The following is a 16,587-nucleotide window of genomic DNA, read 5'->3' as shown; positions in this document are numbered from 1 at the left end:
TTTAGTTACTTCATTTTAGCTAATAGATTTTACTAGGAAGTGGGGGTGAGAGGAACCTTAATTATAGAACAGCTCATGTACAAGACATTGAAGTCATGGGTCTTAAATGTCACATTCATCGCTGAACTCCCTGTGTCAAGTGGGTGCCTGGCACACAATATGCATTCAAGAAGCATTTGTCGTAGAGCCAAAATATATATAAACTTTGATTCTGGTTACCCAGAGTTTATAACAACAGGGGAAATGCTTAAGTTATGAGATGAAAAATAAGCTTTTAAAATTATACCTATTGCAACTTTGCTGGGCTTTTAGGTAGGAGGTTAGGAATGAAACATACATAAATATTGTCAGTGGTTATTTATGGGATCTGGAAATTTGGTTAAAACATTTTTTTTTTTTTACCAAAATACTATGTTTTTCTGACTTTTCTAACATTTTCTCAATAAGTATGTTTTTTGCATAGGGAAAATTTCACCATAAAAGGGTGTTACGATTTTGATAGCTTCACTAATAGAGGGAGTGTTTGTGTAATGTAAATGAGTTAGTAGATTACGGACAACCCCCCTCCCTTTTTTTTTTTTAAACAAGAATTAATTTGTGGCTTGGATTTTAAAATAGCTTAATAGAATAGGGGCCTCATGAATATCATTTATGTTGATGAATTTTCACTGGCAATTATGACATGTTTCTTTTGTGGATCTGAGTACATTTCTTCCCCCGAAAATATAGTTTTGCCTTCATATGATTTAAAGAGTATATTATGTTACTTTTCATTTTTTTCTTAAGAAAGTCACTGAACCTTTGAGTATCAACAGTTTTAATCAGTAAGTTAGTGGGGAAACTAGGAAATAATTACTGCATAGAAACTTATTTCTGGTGTTTGGACCGTATACTTTCTACAAATGAAGAACAGTTTGAATAGATGCCATTTATTCGTTTTATTGTATTTATTACATGTAAATGTGAGGCACCATCTACATGTTAGGTATCTTGAAATTTTGCACAATGAAAAAGATAGTTTACATTCCTTTTGGGCTTGTCAGGTGGATCCTATTGGGTAAGAAATCTGTTATCTTCCTAAAAGGTTAACAGGTTCCATTTTGGAAATTAACTTCTGTATATATTCATTGGTACAGTGGTACTGAATTTTATAAAGGTACCATGGGAATCAGGACCATACCTATAATAGTTATTTTATGCGTAACCAAATTGTTTTAAATATTTAAAACGGGGATCTTACTCTCTTAATTTTGCAGTTGATAAAAATGGTGATGTATGCATTTCTATTCTTCACGAGCCCGGGGAAGATAAATATGGTTATGAAAAGCCAGAGGAACGCTGGCTGCCTATTCACACCGTGGAAACCATCATGATTAGTGTCATTTCTATGCTGGCAGACCCTAATGGAGACTCACCTGCTAATGTTGATGCTGCGGTAAGGTGGTCACATGAATACATCTCCCCTGCCCTTTAATTAAGCTTGATTAATTAAACTTGATTAGAACTATGATATCTTTATATGTATATTTGTATCGATATATGTTTATACTCATTTATTTTTCTCCTGAATCTGTACAAAAATAAGACATAACTTTTACTCCTAAATACTTGTACCTGCATCTTTTAAGAATAAGGACACTATCTTACTATATAAACTATAAAACTATTGTTATACCTAGGAAAACTTAATATCAAGTCTCTATTAAAGAGAGGTGTCATTTACGTGCCAAAATAAAGAAGTAATTACTTTCAGTAGCAATACCACACTAGCTCTAATTCTGGTGGTTTTCACTATATTTATGTAAAATCTGTATATCATCATTATTATTGTTGTTATTTTAGAAAGGTATTAGGATTTTGGGTGTAGGTAGGAGGAAAAGGCCAAACTGTTGAGTTATACAGACTTCCTATCAATCTCTTCTCAGCCCACTTCTTACTAAGAAGACCTGCCATTTCCAAACTTTCACTTCTTTAGGGTTCTGTTAAATTGGTCCTTTCCCTCCTCTGCTGGGGTTCCACTGATGCTTCTCTAGGCTGCTGCTTTGTCTTCTCTGCTGCATGTTTCGTTATTCTTTCATCTGCTTGTGGTCTTTCAGAAAAATTTCTTCCCATTATTAGATGACTTTACTGCCATTTTTCTCTGATAGTGAAGATTTATACCTTAAAAATATAATTCCAATATGATCATTTTAGTAAGATCTTAGAACAAAGAGATAAACATATGTGCTTTTTGCTCTGTTGAATTCACAGGTTTGTCATGTATAAAACGCAGATGATAACACCACCCATCTGGTCATCATTTGTGGCATGTTGGATTCAAAAAATAGTGACTCTATTCTAGTTCCTGCTTTGGAACCATTATCTCCCAGTCTGTCTTTGACCCAGGAGTCATCCTTGTCTAGTCCTGTCTGTCCCCAAAGAATGTCAGTCATACTATATAAACTCTAAACTCTTCTCCACCCTCTCTGCCATGGACTTAAGCCCTTGTACTTCTTACTTTCATTATTGTAATAGCTTCCTGCTTGCAGCCTTAGTTCTCTCTGCTAAGTACCCTTCTTAGTTGATTTCTTTCCCCTTGAGATTGACCTTCCCTCTTTGCTGGAATTGCCCCTTTCTCCTTAAAATTTCTTAAAAGTGATAATGAGGTATTTATAGACTTAATATTTTATCCATAAATATTTCATCAAACATGTCTGAATCTCTTTACATGTCAGCATTATAGTTTATCTAATAATTTATTATAATGATTGACTCTCTGGGGCGCCTTGCTTTAAGGGCAAAAATTGTTCAAATCTTTTTCTCTGCAACGGCAAGTACTGAAGATTTCCGTAGTCTTTGATGTCCCTAAATGGATGATATGGGGAAAAAAGACTGGGTATTTTTGTGAGAATTTCCTGCTATTTTCATGCTAGGTAAAATCAACTCTGTTCTCACATGAAACTGTGCTGGTGCTGTTTTGTGTTCCATTTTCACATGCCTGGCAGTGATAGTGATATTGTCATTGTCATGTGTCCTCCTGCCCCCACTAGAAACAGTAGTCAGTATCATCTCAATATGATGTACTCCACTCATCTACTTTAACATAGGAGGCCCTTTTATGTCTACTTTATTTTCTGATTGCTTCCAGTAGGGAGCTTTGGTGATCCTTCACGCAGCCTGAATACCTTTATTTGTAAGTTGTCACTTTCTTTTCAGTGTAAAACAGAACTTAATGCTCTTTAGGGCCTTTTCCTTTTTTAAAGAGAATTTTGCCTAAAGAGGTAATTTGCATAGGGGATTTCTGCTCTTGTATCCCAGCACAGTGCCTTGTAAAAGTAAGTTTTGACTACTTTTTACCTTACCAACTTTTTAACATTTTAAGTGTTCATATTGCCAAAGCATTACATTATAAAGTATTTGAGATTGTAAGAGGAGTTTTCATAAAATCACTTGATATTTTGTACCTACAGAAAGAATGGAGGGAAGACAGAAATGGAGAATTCAAAAGGAAAGTTGCCCGCTGTGTAAGAAAAAGCCAAGAGACTGCTTTTGAGTGACACTTATTCAACAGCTGTAACTTCACTTATTTCAGGGTAAGTTCGTTTTTAAAAAAGTGTACTATTCTTTTGCCTTTTTGTACACGTCATAAACATTTTTAGAAACTGTGTGACTTGAGTATTTGAATTACTTGTATTCATTAGCTTCATTTTTTAGTAGTAGTATCTAGTAATCTGCTGTTTCTCAGCAAAAACAGTGTAATCTCCTTGCTTTTTCTTTTAGTAAATCCAGTTGTTTTAAACTAGATATTCTGTTTTAAGATGGTTGTTACTATAGTAGGGGAATATTTCTTTTCATTGACGGTAAAATTTCTCATAATAAAAGTTTCTTTTCAGTTATGTTTCTTATGTTTTACCTTTTTGGTCTACCATCTAAGCTGGGCACTAAAGTTTCTTATATCTTCTCATACTGTGTTATATATGGTAAAGAATGACTTAAATTTTTGTTTCCTAACTTTTTTAAAAGAAAGATCATATTTTATAATATACTGGCAAGACCATTCACATCTACTTTTCTTGTTTTAATTGGTCTTTAGCTCCTTGTTCATTACTTATAGAGCCAGTAGGAAAAGTTTCCCTTTTGTTGTATACCATCTGTCCACAAGTTTATCTTTTCTTTTTCCCTATTGCATACATTTTTTTTTTAAATTAAAGTATAGTCACTTTTCAATGTTATGTCAGTTTCTGGTGTACAGTATAATGTTTCAGTCTTACATACACTTACATATATTCTTTTTCATATTCTTTTTCACTATAGGTTACTACAAGATACTGAATATAGTTCTTTGTGCTATACAGAAGAAACTTACTGTATATTTTATCTATAGTCACAAGTCTATCTTTTTAAGTCTAATCAAAGAGTCAAAGATAGAAGGCATCCATATGGCTTAGAGCGGGAGCCAGTGTAGATTAATTGACCAAATGTGTGATATTTATCTGGGTTTTTTGTTTGTTTGTTTTAATTAAATGTTGAGGTGATAAAACCTATTAATGAAATGTGACATCTAAAAAATTAGAATACGTGATTTATTTCTGTACCTGTCACCTACTTTAAGAAAAAGAACTTTACTATTACCTGTTACATCTCCTCTGTTCCCTTTCTCTCTCCCATCCTTTTCTCCTATTCTCAATTCTGTGTTTAACATTATTTTTCTTCATAATTTCATCAAGTTTGTATTCTTGAACAATGTATTGCGTGTTTTTGAACTGTATCTATGTGGAATTATAATGCATGTTTTCTTTTGTGAGTTTTACTGCTCAACATTATATTCTTGAAATTGTTCTTTGTTGTGTATAGTTATATTTTGTCTGTCCACTGTTACGTGATAATTTTATTAGATAAATTTACTCTTGAATCTCATTGCATTATTTCCTAATTTGGAGTGGGTTTTTTGGTTTGTTTTGCGTTGGTTTTGCTATTTCAGAGAATGTGGCTATCCTTGTTTCCTACTGCACATACACTACAGTTTTCTTGGGTATATACCTAGGGGTGGTATTGTTAGGTCACTTTGACTAGATAATGCCGATTGTATTCTGAAGTGTTGCATCTGTTTATACTCCTTGGCAAGCACAAGGATTCCATTTACTCCATATCCTTTTCATCATTTGATATTATCAGACTTCTGCAAAGTTGTAGTTATTGTTGTGGTTTTTGCAAAGTTTTGTAATCTGGTGTAAAATGATACATCTTTATGGACTTAATGTGTGTTGCCCTAGTTACCAGCGCAATTGCATATGGTATCATGTGTTTGACCATTGACATTTCTTCTGTGAAATGCCTATTCCAGTCTTTACTGTTTTTTAGTTAGGTTATTAATTTTTATCCTTGTCAGTTTACTTTCTCTATGATGTCTTTGGATGAAAAGAGGTGCTTAATTTTATTTTATTTTTTATTTTTTTAACTTCTTTTATTGAGTTATAGTCAGTTTACAATGTTGTGTCAATTTCCAGTGTAGAGCACAATTTTTCAGTTATACATGAACATGCATATATTCATTGTCACATTCTTTTTTGCTGTGAGCTACCACAAGATCTTGTATATATTTCCCTGTGCTATATAGTATAATCTTGCTTATCTATTCTACATACGCCTGTCAGTATCTACAAATTTCAAACTACAGGTCTGTCCCTTCCCACCCACCGCCCCCTTGGCAACCGTAAGTTTTTATTCTAAGTCTGTGAGTCTGTTTCTGTTTTGTATTTATGTTCTTTTTCTCTTTCTTTCTTTCTTTTTTTTAGATTCCACATATGAACAATCTTATGGTATTTTTCTTTCTCTTTCTGGCTTACTTCACTTAGAATGACATTCTCTAGGGACATCCATGTTGCTGCATATGGTGTTATGTTGTCATTTTTATGGCTGCATAGTATTCCATTGTATAAATATACCACATCTTCTTTATCCAGTCATCTGTTGATTGACATTTAGGCTGTTTCCGTGTCTTGGCTATTGTAAATAGTGCTGCTATGAACATTGGGGTGCAGGTGTCTTTTTGAAGTAGGGTTCCTTCTGGATATGTGCCCAGGAGTGGGATTACTGGATCATATGGTATAGTCTTATTCCTAGTCTTTTTTTTTTTAACCATATGTTTTATTTATTTATTTTTATTTTATTTTATTTTTATTTTTTAAACTTTTTTTATTGAGTTATAGTAAATTTACAATGTTGTGTCAATTTCCAGGGTAGGCACAATTTTTCAGTTATACGTGAACATACATGTATTAATTGTCGCATTCTATTTTGCTGTGAGCTACAGTCTATTCCTAGTCTTTTGAGGAATCTCCATACTGTTTTCCACAGTGGCTGCAAGAAGGTGCTTAATTTTAATGCAGCTGAATTTACTAGTTCTTTCCTGTGTGGATTTTACTTTTTGTGTCTTAGTTTCTTCCCTGGCATCAGAAAGCTACTGTTGGATATTGTTTTCTAAAAATGTTACAGTTTTGCCTTTCACATATGTATTGAATTCACTGAAATTGGTTGGTGTATGGTGTGAGGTAGGAGTTCAACTTTACGCTTTGATTTCTGCCCCCACATGTAACTATTGACTGCATCATTCATTGACAAGTCCGTCCTTTCACCACTGATGTATAAAACTACATTTCTACAGGTACATACTACAGGTATGTGTTGATCTGTTCCTGACCTTTCTTTGTTTCATTGGTTGGTTTGTCTGTCCTTGAACTGGTATCACACTGTCGTGATTTTTATGATTAAATGTATCAAATGCAAAAGTGCAAATCAGAAGTAAAGTCTACCCACCATTCACTCTGTTTTCACGTTTGATATCTCTAATTTCTGAAAAGCCTCATATCTACTTTTAAATCTTGTTATAATAACCTGAAATGCTGAAAATTAACCTTACTTCTTTTTGTCCCCAGAAGATATAACAATAACCTTACAGTCTTCAAATTATTTCTGCCTTTCAACATCCTGTTTATTTTTGCTAATGCTCCTGTCCTGATTTCATTATCATTACATCTGATACCTCCCTCACGTCTAGTCAGTGGTCCACATCTTTTCCTTTGACTGGCTTTCCACCACCTTAGGTCAAGTTCTTGTTCCTAGACTATTGCCTTAGTCTGCTGCTGCTGGAATTGAACATCTTTTGTGTCCACCTGCACTTCAGCCTAGATATTTGTCCTGGAAACAACTGCTATGTTAGTCTTCACAAAGCTCAGCTCATTGCATTGATTCTCTTATGGGTATGACAATATCTTAGGAACAACAAGCACCTCAGGGCTTGTTTTCCAGTCAGAAGAGAGCTTGGTCACAACAAAGAATTGAAGAAGAATGAAATAACAAACACTGAAGCCTAAGCTTATGTATGATTTTACCTTATAAACAGTACTTTATAAATTTAGGAAATAACCAATAATTTTATTATATTTACCTTGATAGTATATTGCAAATTAATTAAGTAAATACTAATGAAGTGACACAAACCAATTTTGTAAGGGATTATACGTTATCTCCTTTGTTAGTGGGATTAGCGTTAAATTTATAATTGAACATAACATACGTGTGTTCAAAGTGTACTTACCAAGAATAATGTTCATTTAAAAAGAAGATGGATGCAAAAAATAATGTTGAATCAGAATACCTTATTGCATAGAATAAGTTAATTGAAAAACACTGTAATATACTGTTGATAATGAAACTAAACTAAAATTAAACAATTAAAGGTATAGGAAGCAGTAACTGGAAATCTTGACTGACAGGTCAGCACTACTCACATGAATAACAAAGCATCCTTTAAAGTTTCAGATACTACGTGTGTATATGTATTCATTTATGCATTGCAGTGGCTTTGCACTGTTGCAAAAGGGTGTGGCAGATGGAGTTTAGATAGGACAGAATTTTAAGTTAAATTCATACTCTAATTTTAAATGATTAATTTTATTTACTATTCCTAATTTATTGTGTTACTATTAGGCTCAGGCTTTTGTGTAAAAAAAAAATAGTCCTCAAACTGCATGTTGATTTATTAGTAACTGAGTAAAGGATTTTGTATTCTGTTTTCAGTCTGAAGCTCACCAGGAGGATCCTTTGGCTTACCGATGGCCAAAGAGAAATATTCTTTGGGAAACATTGATTAATAAGTAATTAAAGCAGACTTCCTTAACTAGTGTTTAAGTACCCAGTCTTGCCTATTGTCTGTTCATTAGAAATTACTAGTAGTTTCCCCTCTTTGCTCATATAGTCACCCTCTTCCTGAAATGCATTTCACCATTCATTCAACTCAGGTACTTAACCCATTTCCCATTCCCAGCGTCTAGAATGTGTCTTCTACTTTGCCTCTTGTTAAGATGAGTTCCATTTCAAATTTCCCTTTTTTCAGGAAGCAATTGCTCTTCATCCCCAAACAAATGTTTCCCTTTCTAAAGCGCTGTAGCACTTAAGAGTCTTAACTTTTAGTCATTTGTGAATTTGTCGTACTCCTCTTGTGAACTTGTGGTACCCCTCTTGTTACATCAGCAAAATGGCCACAATCTATATACCCTTAGACAAAAGGACTATGTCTTTTTGTTCTGTATCAAGGCTTAGAGGGGTTGTATTAATTCTCCATTGATGTATTACAAATTACCTAAAATTCAGTGGCTTAAAACATTTATTATCTCATAGTTTTCATAGGCCAGGGAACCGGGTATGAGTCAGTTGAATCTTCTGGCTCTGGGTTCCTCATAATGCCTCAGTGAAGGTGTTGGCTGGCACTGCAGTTATCTCAAGGCTCAGTTGCGGGTAGATCTGCTTCCACGTTCACACAAGTTGTTGTTGGCAGGTTTCTGTTCCTCACACGCTGTTGACCGAGTTCCCACTCAGTTTTTTTGTCACACAGGCCTCTCCGTAGGTCAGCGCGCAACATGGTGGTTGGCTTCATCAGAGGGAACAAGTAAGATGATGATAACAGATAAACTATATGTGTAGTGGATGTTACTGTCTCCTGCCCAGAAGGAAACAGTCATACTCCAGCCTGTTGGGAATGTTGCCTGCTGATAACTCAGCTAAGTTGCTTTCTGGGAAAGCTTAGCTAAAAGAGGTAACTTTCCCAAGTTAATCCCCTTCCCTGGAGGCCACCTGCATCTGTTGACTGGTGACTTGGGGAAGGGATGGGTTGGTATAAAGGCTTGAACTTGTTTCTTAATTTGGGAATTCTCTGAAAGGCCATTCCAGTTTGAGATTGACTGAAGCCTTTCATCATCTTCTGCTTAGTCCTGTTTCCCTCACTCTTGTTTTTGGAAGCACTTGCTAGTAAACCTTGTACGAATGTGTCTCAGAATCCATTTCCTAGGCAATCTGACCCAGGATACTAGGCATTGTGTAACCCAGCACAGGAAGATAGAAGACTTCCTGCCTTACCTGGTTGTGTGTGTTTGTGCATGAATCCAGAGTCATTTGTCACAAATGGAAGTACATATGGCTCCATGTGTGTGGCTTCTGTTACTCCAGAGCAGCCGTATTTTCTCCATTGCTTATTTGAGGCCACATTTGGAAAACGTGACTATCACAGGAGGACCACATCCTTGATGGGTGTCGTATTCAAATCATTTAAGGATTAGCCTCCACATCTCACCCACATATCCTTAAAATTAAGGCTCCTGAAATGTTGAGCCTTTCTAATCTCCTGCGTTACAATAAGATAATGAAGAGAAGTGAAGACTCTACTCAACTTCAAGGACCCACCCATCTCACTCCCACTGATAATGGGTGATCTCTGGTGACCTTATTGACTGAGGTAGGGAGGAGGCTAAGCTCTCTCCAGTAAGGTTTAAAACGTAAGACAAACATGATAAACAAAACTGTTAGAACAAATACAGGAGAATATCAAGGTAGAGAATTTATTACGTACAGATAACACTCATAAAAGGGAAAAATTGACAAATATGGCTGTATCAAAACCAAAAAGTTGTTGGTCACAAGGAGAGCTAGGAGAGACGGGGTGTGGGTGGGGGTGCCCACCAGTGTGTGACATAAGGAAAAGAATAAGAATTGTTCAGTTTGGGGAGGAAGGCTGATGGACTGGTAATAGGGGGAGAGTAGTTTACTAGTGTACTTGGTGGCAGTGTAGGATGAATTGGAACTTTTGGAATCATCTGTGGGGAAAACTTCCTTGATACTAAGCTATTTAACTCATGGACTGCTTTCACTTAAGAATGGGTGAAGTGGGGGAGGCTGTAGCTTAGCGATAGAGTGTATACCTAGCATGCACAAAGTCCTGCATTCAGTCCCCAGCACCTCCATTAAAGATAAATAAATAAGTAAAAACCTAATCCCCCCAACTAAAAATTCAAAACCAAAAACAACAACAGCAAAAAGAATGGTTGAGATTATTGGAATTATTGGAACACTCTTTGAGTGAGTAATTACTTTCATTATCTTTAACATCAAAAAGTGGTTTTTATTTGAAAGCATATTTGTCTGCTTTGTAATTTTTTAGGCCTTTTAAAAAGATTAAGTTGTGTAGCCACATAGAAAATTAACAGTTTAATTCTAGTTTTAGAAATAATGGAATAAGACACTTAATATCTTTAGAGGCAAACCATCTCGATTTGTAGGTTAGAAATCAAGAATAATTAAGAGTAGATTTGAGACAAAAAACAGATACTTAAATTATTTCATAAAGACATAATTGATATAATTTCAATTCATATAAAAAGTGTGATTTTTAATACCATTACACAACAGAAGATTTATTTTAAGCTGGAAATGGGATATGCTTACAAAATGTCAGGGACTGTTTTAGATCAGCACCATTTACTTGGAGTGTTATGTAGGTAATTCAGGTTCACACTTATCTTTCTAGAGAAAACAACAAACTTGCTTTTTCTTTTTTTTTTTTTTAATTTTTATTTATTTATTTTTTTTGGTGGGGGGAGGTAATCAGTTTATCGATTGATTGATTTTTAATGGTGGTACTAGGGATTGAACCCTGGACCTCATGCATGCCAGGCACGTACTCTACCACCGAGCTATTCCCTCCTCCCCCAAACTTGCTTTTTCTGTACTGAGGCCTTTTCTCTTGTTTAGAATACATTTTATTCAAAGGGAGGGAAATAGATTTTTTTCTGTTTCTGCTGAAGAAGCTAATGCTAATAGTTCACCATTAAAAGGCTCAATTTGCCTGATTTTAGGTAGGTAATGACTTTCAGTAGTCAGTCCTCTTTGGAGCATTTTTCTTTAAAACCTCACATGGAAACAGTTTAGTTCTTAAATGGTTCTTTTGTGGCCCTGAAATTTCTTGTTCATTTAGTAGGGGAATGATTACTGAATGCCCAGACTATACGCGGTTCTGTTTCAGCTCTTGAGAGGTTAATTGGCCAGGAGTTAATTTGGGGATGTGGTCTTTGGAAAAATATTCGAGTAACGTAACCTGAAAGTTACAGTCCTGTTTGTAACGATGTCTCTTGAGTATCATCAGTCTGTGTGTTTATATTTTCTAATAAAAAGTGTGCACATATGTATATCTGTGTGCAAACAGTAGAACCTGAGGCTGGTGAAGGTGGTATATTCATACTTGATGGATTCAGTTCTTTGTTGGGGGCCATTTACATTGATTAGTACAAGCCCTTTGGAGAGAAATTTAGCAGTCATTCTACTTTTCAGGAGCCGTCTTAGGGATGTAGTCTCCATAAGGGAAACAGGTACATGTTTGGCCACAGATAAGCCCATAGCTGTCTTCCTCCCCACAACAGAGCTTTGGTATAGTTGAATTTGGGTGATTGTAAGATTGATAAATTCATTCAGGGCTTTAGAAGACACACCAAACTTTTTTTCTTTCCTTCTTTCTCCCTTTCTTTCTCTTTCTTTCTTCCTTCCTTCCTCCCTTCCTTCCTTCCTACCTCTTCCTTCCTCTCTTCCTCTCTCTCTTTCTCTCTCTCTCTTTCCCTTCATCCCTCCCTTCCTTCCTTAATTTTTATTTTTAATTTTAGTTGTTTTGCACACTGAACTTTTAACATGTCTGGTGTGAGTTAAATATTTACCATAGCTCCAAGTACATTTGGCTTCTGTGTTAGGAGTTTAAAATGACATCCCTTGGATTCCCAGTCATCTCCTATTTGAACTTTTTGTGGCCAGCATAGTGCTTGGCAGATGATACAGCTTTCTGAGTATCTGGAGTGTTTGATCTGATGTAATGGTAATTGGTATTCTCCTCTCTGCAACTCCTGCATATTCAAAGGACACATTAATATAATAAAAGCTCTGAAAGGTCCAGTCATTTAATGAGACTTTTTTTTCCCCTTTAAACTTGAAACTAGTGTTTTTCTAGGAAACTCTGCTGCTTATTAATTCGTTCTGTGACCTTGTCTCACTTTTCTCTGTAAAAATGGGGGAAACTCCTTCATATGGTGGTTGTGAGCATTTCATTTCACATGATAAGTTTGTAAACCACTTTGTATGCTGCTTGGCACATAGTAAGCACCTGATAAGGTGGTAGTTGTTTTTATTTAGATGTGATTCTTGACTTCTGGGCTTACTGAAGACATGAGACCAGCAGATACAAAACAACAGGAGACTAATTAGGAGAGAAGGTCAGTTGTGGGAGGCTTCATGAAGGAAATAGGTTTGGACTGAACCAAGAGAATTGGATAAAATTCATCAAGTTGAGAAGTATGGTAATCTTAAATTGCTTATCTGCCTATCCTTGAATATTTGTAAATTTCCGAAGCACTTGGTTTTTGACTGTACGTGTAACATAAGTAGAAAAGACATTTGGAATATTGAAAATCTAAATTAAGGCTGTATGATAGGACTTTCTTCGCTGATGGAAATATTCACAGTCCAATATGGCAGTCACAGCCATATTGAGCGCTTGAAATGTGAGTAGTGTGACTGAGGAACTAAATTTAAAATTTTACTAAATAACTGTAACTTAAATTTAAAATGAAATGGTCGTATGTGGCTACCATATTGGACAAGCACAAAAGTGAGCTTAATGCAAAATGAAGAATTTGTTTCCCAAGAAATAGAATACGGGTAAAAATTGCTAATCAATTTTTTTAATTTATAGATTCATTATATAATGCTGTTTGCTTTCTTGTAGGTCTCCAACTGAGAAACATGGCACTGTTTTTCCTGCACTCTACCCACCTGTTGCTGGACTTCTGTTGTAACAAGTTGGCAAACACTGGCTGGAACTGGGCTGCAATAAAACATGCCAGTATCAATGCTGACAAGAGCCTAACAAGTGCCAACTTACAGATGATTACGCATTTTGAATTCTAATGAACTGTTTTAACCTTCAGGAAGAATTGTAAAGACCTGTACATAGCACAACGTGATCCGGATAATATATATACTGTTCATGTACATCCACAAATACACCTTGTACCAAATAATGCTTTCTTGTAGTAGAGTAAGAATCGTGTAAATTCTAAAAGATTTTAGCAGGTTTTCTTTCCCTATTCATTGTTTCTTATCAGTTTTAAAAGACTCCTTAAAGCATGTCAGATGAAAAGCAATTAGGATTAAAAGTTTCCATTTAATTTCCTTTAAACCATTGAGGCTTCATTAAACTCTTTTCACTTACTAAACTTTTGTATCTTCTTTGTTTTGACACGCTCCCCTTTGCTTTTATCTCTGCCAGAAAGTTTTCAAATCATTTAGTTCAAATACTGAAATAGTCAATAAGCAACTACTTGAGTTTTCATGATGACTTCAGAGGAATGGTCATCACTAGGTGCTTTGTCCCTTTTGTATTATGCTTGCACCCGTCTCTTGGATTGGATGTAGCAATAACCTTTTTTTTTGTTGTTGAGAGCTCTTGAATTCAGTCGTTATCCCTGAGAACTAAGAGGAGTTGGTTCTGAAATCAATTTGGATTTCAAATTACTCAAATTTACCCCAAACAGTACAAAATTCTGATTTGGTTTTATTTTTGCCATTCAGTTACTTAATGTGAAGGTTGGATGAATAAAGCATGCACAGCTACAGGCTTTTTACTTAACTTCGGGGTTTGCTATTAAAAAGTGCTGTTTGCCCTCACACCCTTCTCCTTAGCCCTATATTTCTTTGCCTCTATTCTTCTATACTGCAGATTTTTCTCACTTATTGTACAAAGAAATTGCGATGTATATTTTCATGTAATTTGATTTTGGAATTCTGTCACCTTATGTAGTGAGTTCTTCCAAAATATAATTTTTTTCCAATAATTGTCAAGTCGTTGGCTTTTATTGTATTGAATGAAGGTTATAATACTGAGTGCTAGAGAAGTGCAGTTTAGAAAAATCTCAGGTTGATTCCTTATGCAAACAAACAATACTTGAAAATCACATGGCCATAGCAGTATACGTATTGGGCTCTATATAGATTCTCAAATGAATCTCAAAGCATTACAGGTGTGTAAATGCTTTGCTGTTTGACATAGATTCTGTCAATGACATAGTGCACTTGAATTTTATTAATGTTTGAGCATAGTATATTTCATATCATAAGTTTTTAAAAATAATTTCAGGAAATGGTAAAATGAGCAGGTGCAGTGTTAAAGGCAGGCCCAGATTCCTCTGTGTTTGGTGTGAGGTTGGGACTGGGAAGTAGTCTTTGGAATATTAGGGACAGAACTTGAGACGGTACCAGATAGAACATGGTGTTTAATTGTGAGAATCAGTGAGAATTGGTGCATCTCCGCTTTGTGGGGTTTGGAGAGATGCTTTGGCAGAAGAGTGAAAGGATTCCTGCAAGTAGCCAGTCCTTTACACAGTTCTTTACGAACTTTGCATGTCCTTTTTTAAGTAGAAGTAAAATAATTGAGGATATAGTCACAGTAAGGAGTGGTTTTTCTAAATTTCAGTCTGTTCTTCACTCTGAAGCATTATAAAACCCATAAATGTGTAATGACCGAATGTGAAATTGTTTGATTCATTGCAGCCCAATTTTCTTCAAGAACTTCGCTTATGACTTTATATTTTCAAAGACTCTGTAAGAATTGTTGACCCAAAGTGCCAGTACTGCATACCTACTTGGGACTTTGAAGGTGATCCCTTTTACTCTTAAATCAGAAATTGTTCACATGGTGGTGGTTTGTGGCAAGATGGAGTCTGAAGTTTGCTCTCCTATTGCTGTAATTCTGTTAGCAATCTGTTGAGTTAAAACATGGGATTTAACTCTTTAGGGAGGTGCAAATGACCTAGTAACTCAGGGACAACTATTCTTGAACTTCAAGTGCCACTTAAATGCAGTTACTTTGGTATAACCATGTGTTTTTTAGGGCTAGATCTAGGAGAGCAGAAAAGGGGCCAAGAAGGAGTGCCCTTCTCTTCACCCTCCTTTCCACCTGGTGCCCCGACCCTGCTACATGTGGAAACACAGGCCTCGAGAGACGTTTTGGCTTCTTTTCCTCTGTCAGAAGTGTCATCTGTGCCTTTCCCAGTGTTCATCTGACAGTGTGAATCCTGATGCCTTTACATTTGATGTTAAACCACACTCAGGTGACACCGATAACAGGTGGCTTTTGTCCCAGCCATGCCTCATCATCAGCGTGAGGTGAGTCCTCTCTACTTTAGGAAAAGAATTTTTCTCCCTGACCTTGTGCCAACTATCAACAACACCTACATAGTCTTATGAACTGTAGAACTGTTGCCTGTTTCCTAAATTTATTTCAGATTCTTGTAAAGGCTTATTGATTTCAATCTGCTCATAATGGGATGGATGATCCTCAGTGACTTTCTGGCCTCTGTGAGTTGAAAATCCAGATGAGGTTGGTTTCCTTGTCATAACAAGGTAATACCTTTGTGAGGTTATTCCACTAGTTCTGTGATCACTTGGGTGTCATAGTATCTTTAACAGTCTTCATTCTTGGTTGTGAAATTTTATTTTATATGCTCATTCACTCTCTGCAAATCTGCCCATTTTGGGTTGTGGTGCCTGTGTATCTTTGCCCGTCTGGTCTCCTCCAGTTGGTGGAATTACCTTTTTTGTACTGCTACTTCTCAGCATCTTTGAAATTTGACAATGTTGCTTCATTCCAGTTTTTTTCTTTCCTTTTTTTTTTTTTTCTTTTTTAGTTCTGTAATTTGTTGATTGTATTTAACTATGTGAGTTCTGTTGTGATGTTTACTGTATTGTAAAGCACCTCGATCATGTGATGGGTGCTCTATAAATCAATAAATGATGACTTAGAGGCTGTATCATGAGCTATTTTGGTTTTAGGATGCAGGTCTCAAAAGCAAGTTGTGGAATTCTTTCTGTATAAACAGCGCATGATACCATAGGGCCCACAGGGGAAACTTGGTAAAGAATTTTTAAAATTTAAAGAGGGAATCAGAGGGTGGGAAGTTCACTTGACTTCCAACCTGATCTAATGGTCTTAAAAATTCCAGTGTGGGGCCAACCACCATTCTTAAGAGTTTCCGTGCGTGCTGATTTAGAACTTTAAATAAAACGAGCACATGTTAGAGCATTATTGGGGATTTTGTCTTTGGTGTAGACTGGCTCTACCATGAAGATAAGCTAAAAGGTGAAGAACTCAGACTCCATCTCAATCACCAGCGTCCGTTGTCTAAAACAGATGGGCAAATTTGGCCCAAATAGCTGCCCAGTATCACTTAGTAAATTAGT

At 35.8% G+C, this 16,587-nt stretch overlaps 1 protein-coding gene across 1 annotated transcript in view; it reads left to right on the top strand.

Annotated features, from left to right (window-relative positions):
- UBE2G1 (ubiquitin conjugating enzyme E2 G1) overlaps nt 1–16,157 on the top strand; it is an 83,092-nt gene extending 66,935 nt beyond the window's left edge. The window contains exons 4-6 of the mRNA XM_031469532.2: nt 1,257–1,435; nt 3,450–3,572; nt 13,076–16,157. Of these exons, the coding sequence (XP_031325392.1) occupies nt 1,257–1,435; nt 3,450–3,536 (266 nt within the window). The 3' untranslated portion in view covers nt 3,537–3,572; nt 13,076–16,157. The remainder of the gene's footprint in view (nt 1–1,256; nt 1,436–3,449; nt 3,573–13,075) is intronic.
- The last annotated feature ends 430 nt before the right edge of the window (nt 16,158–16,587 follow it).

This window comes from Camelus dromedarius, chromosome 16 (genome assembly GCF_036321535.1).
Source record: "Camelus dromedarius isolate mCamDro1 chromosome 16, mCamDro1.pat, whole genome shotgun sequence".
NCBI lineage: Eukaryota > Metazoa > Chordata > Mammalia > Artiodactyla > Camelidae > Camelus > Camelus dromedarius.
Note: the sequence above shows the minus strand (reverse complement) of the source record. Positions and strands in the feature narration are given on the sequence as shown.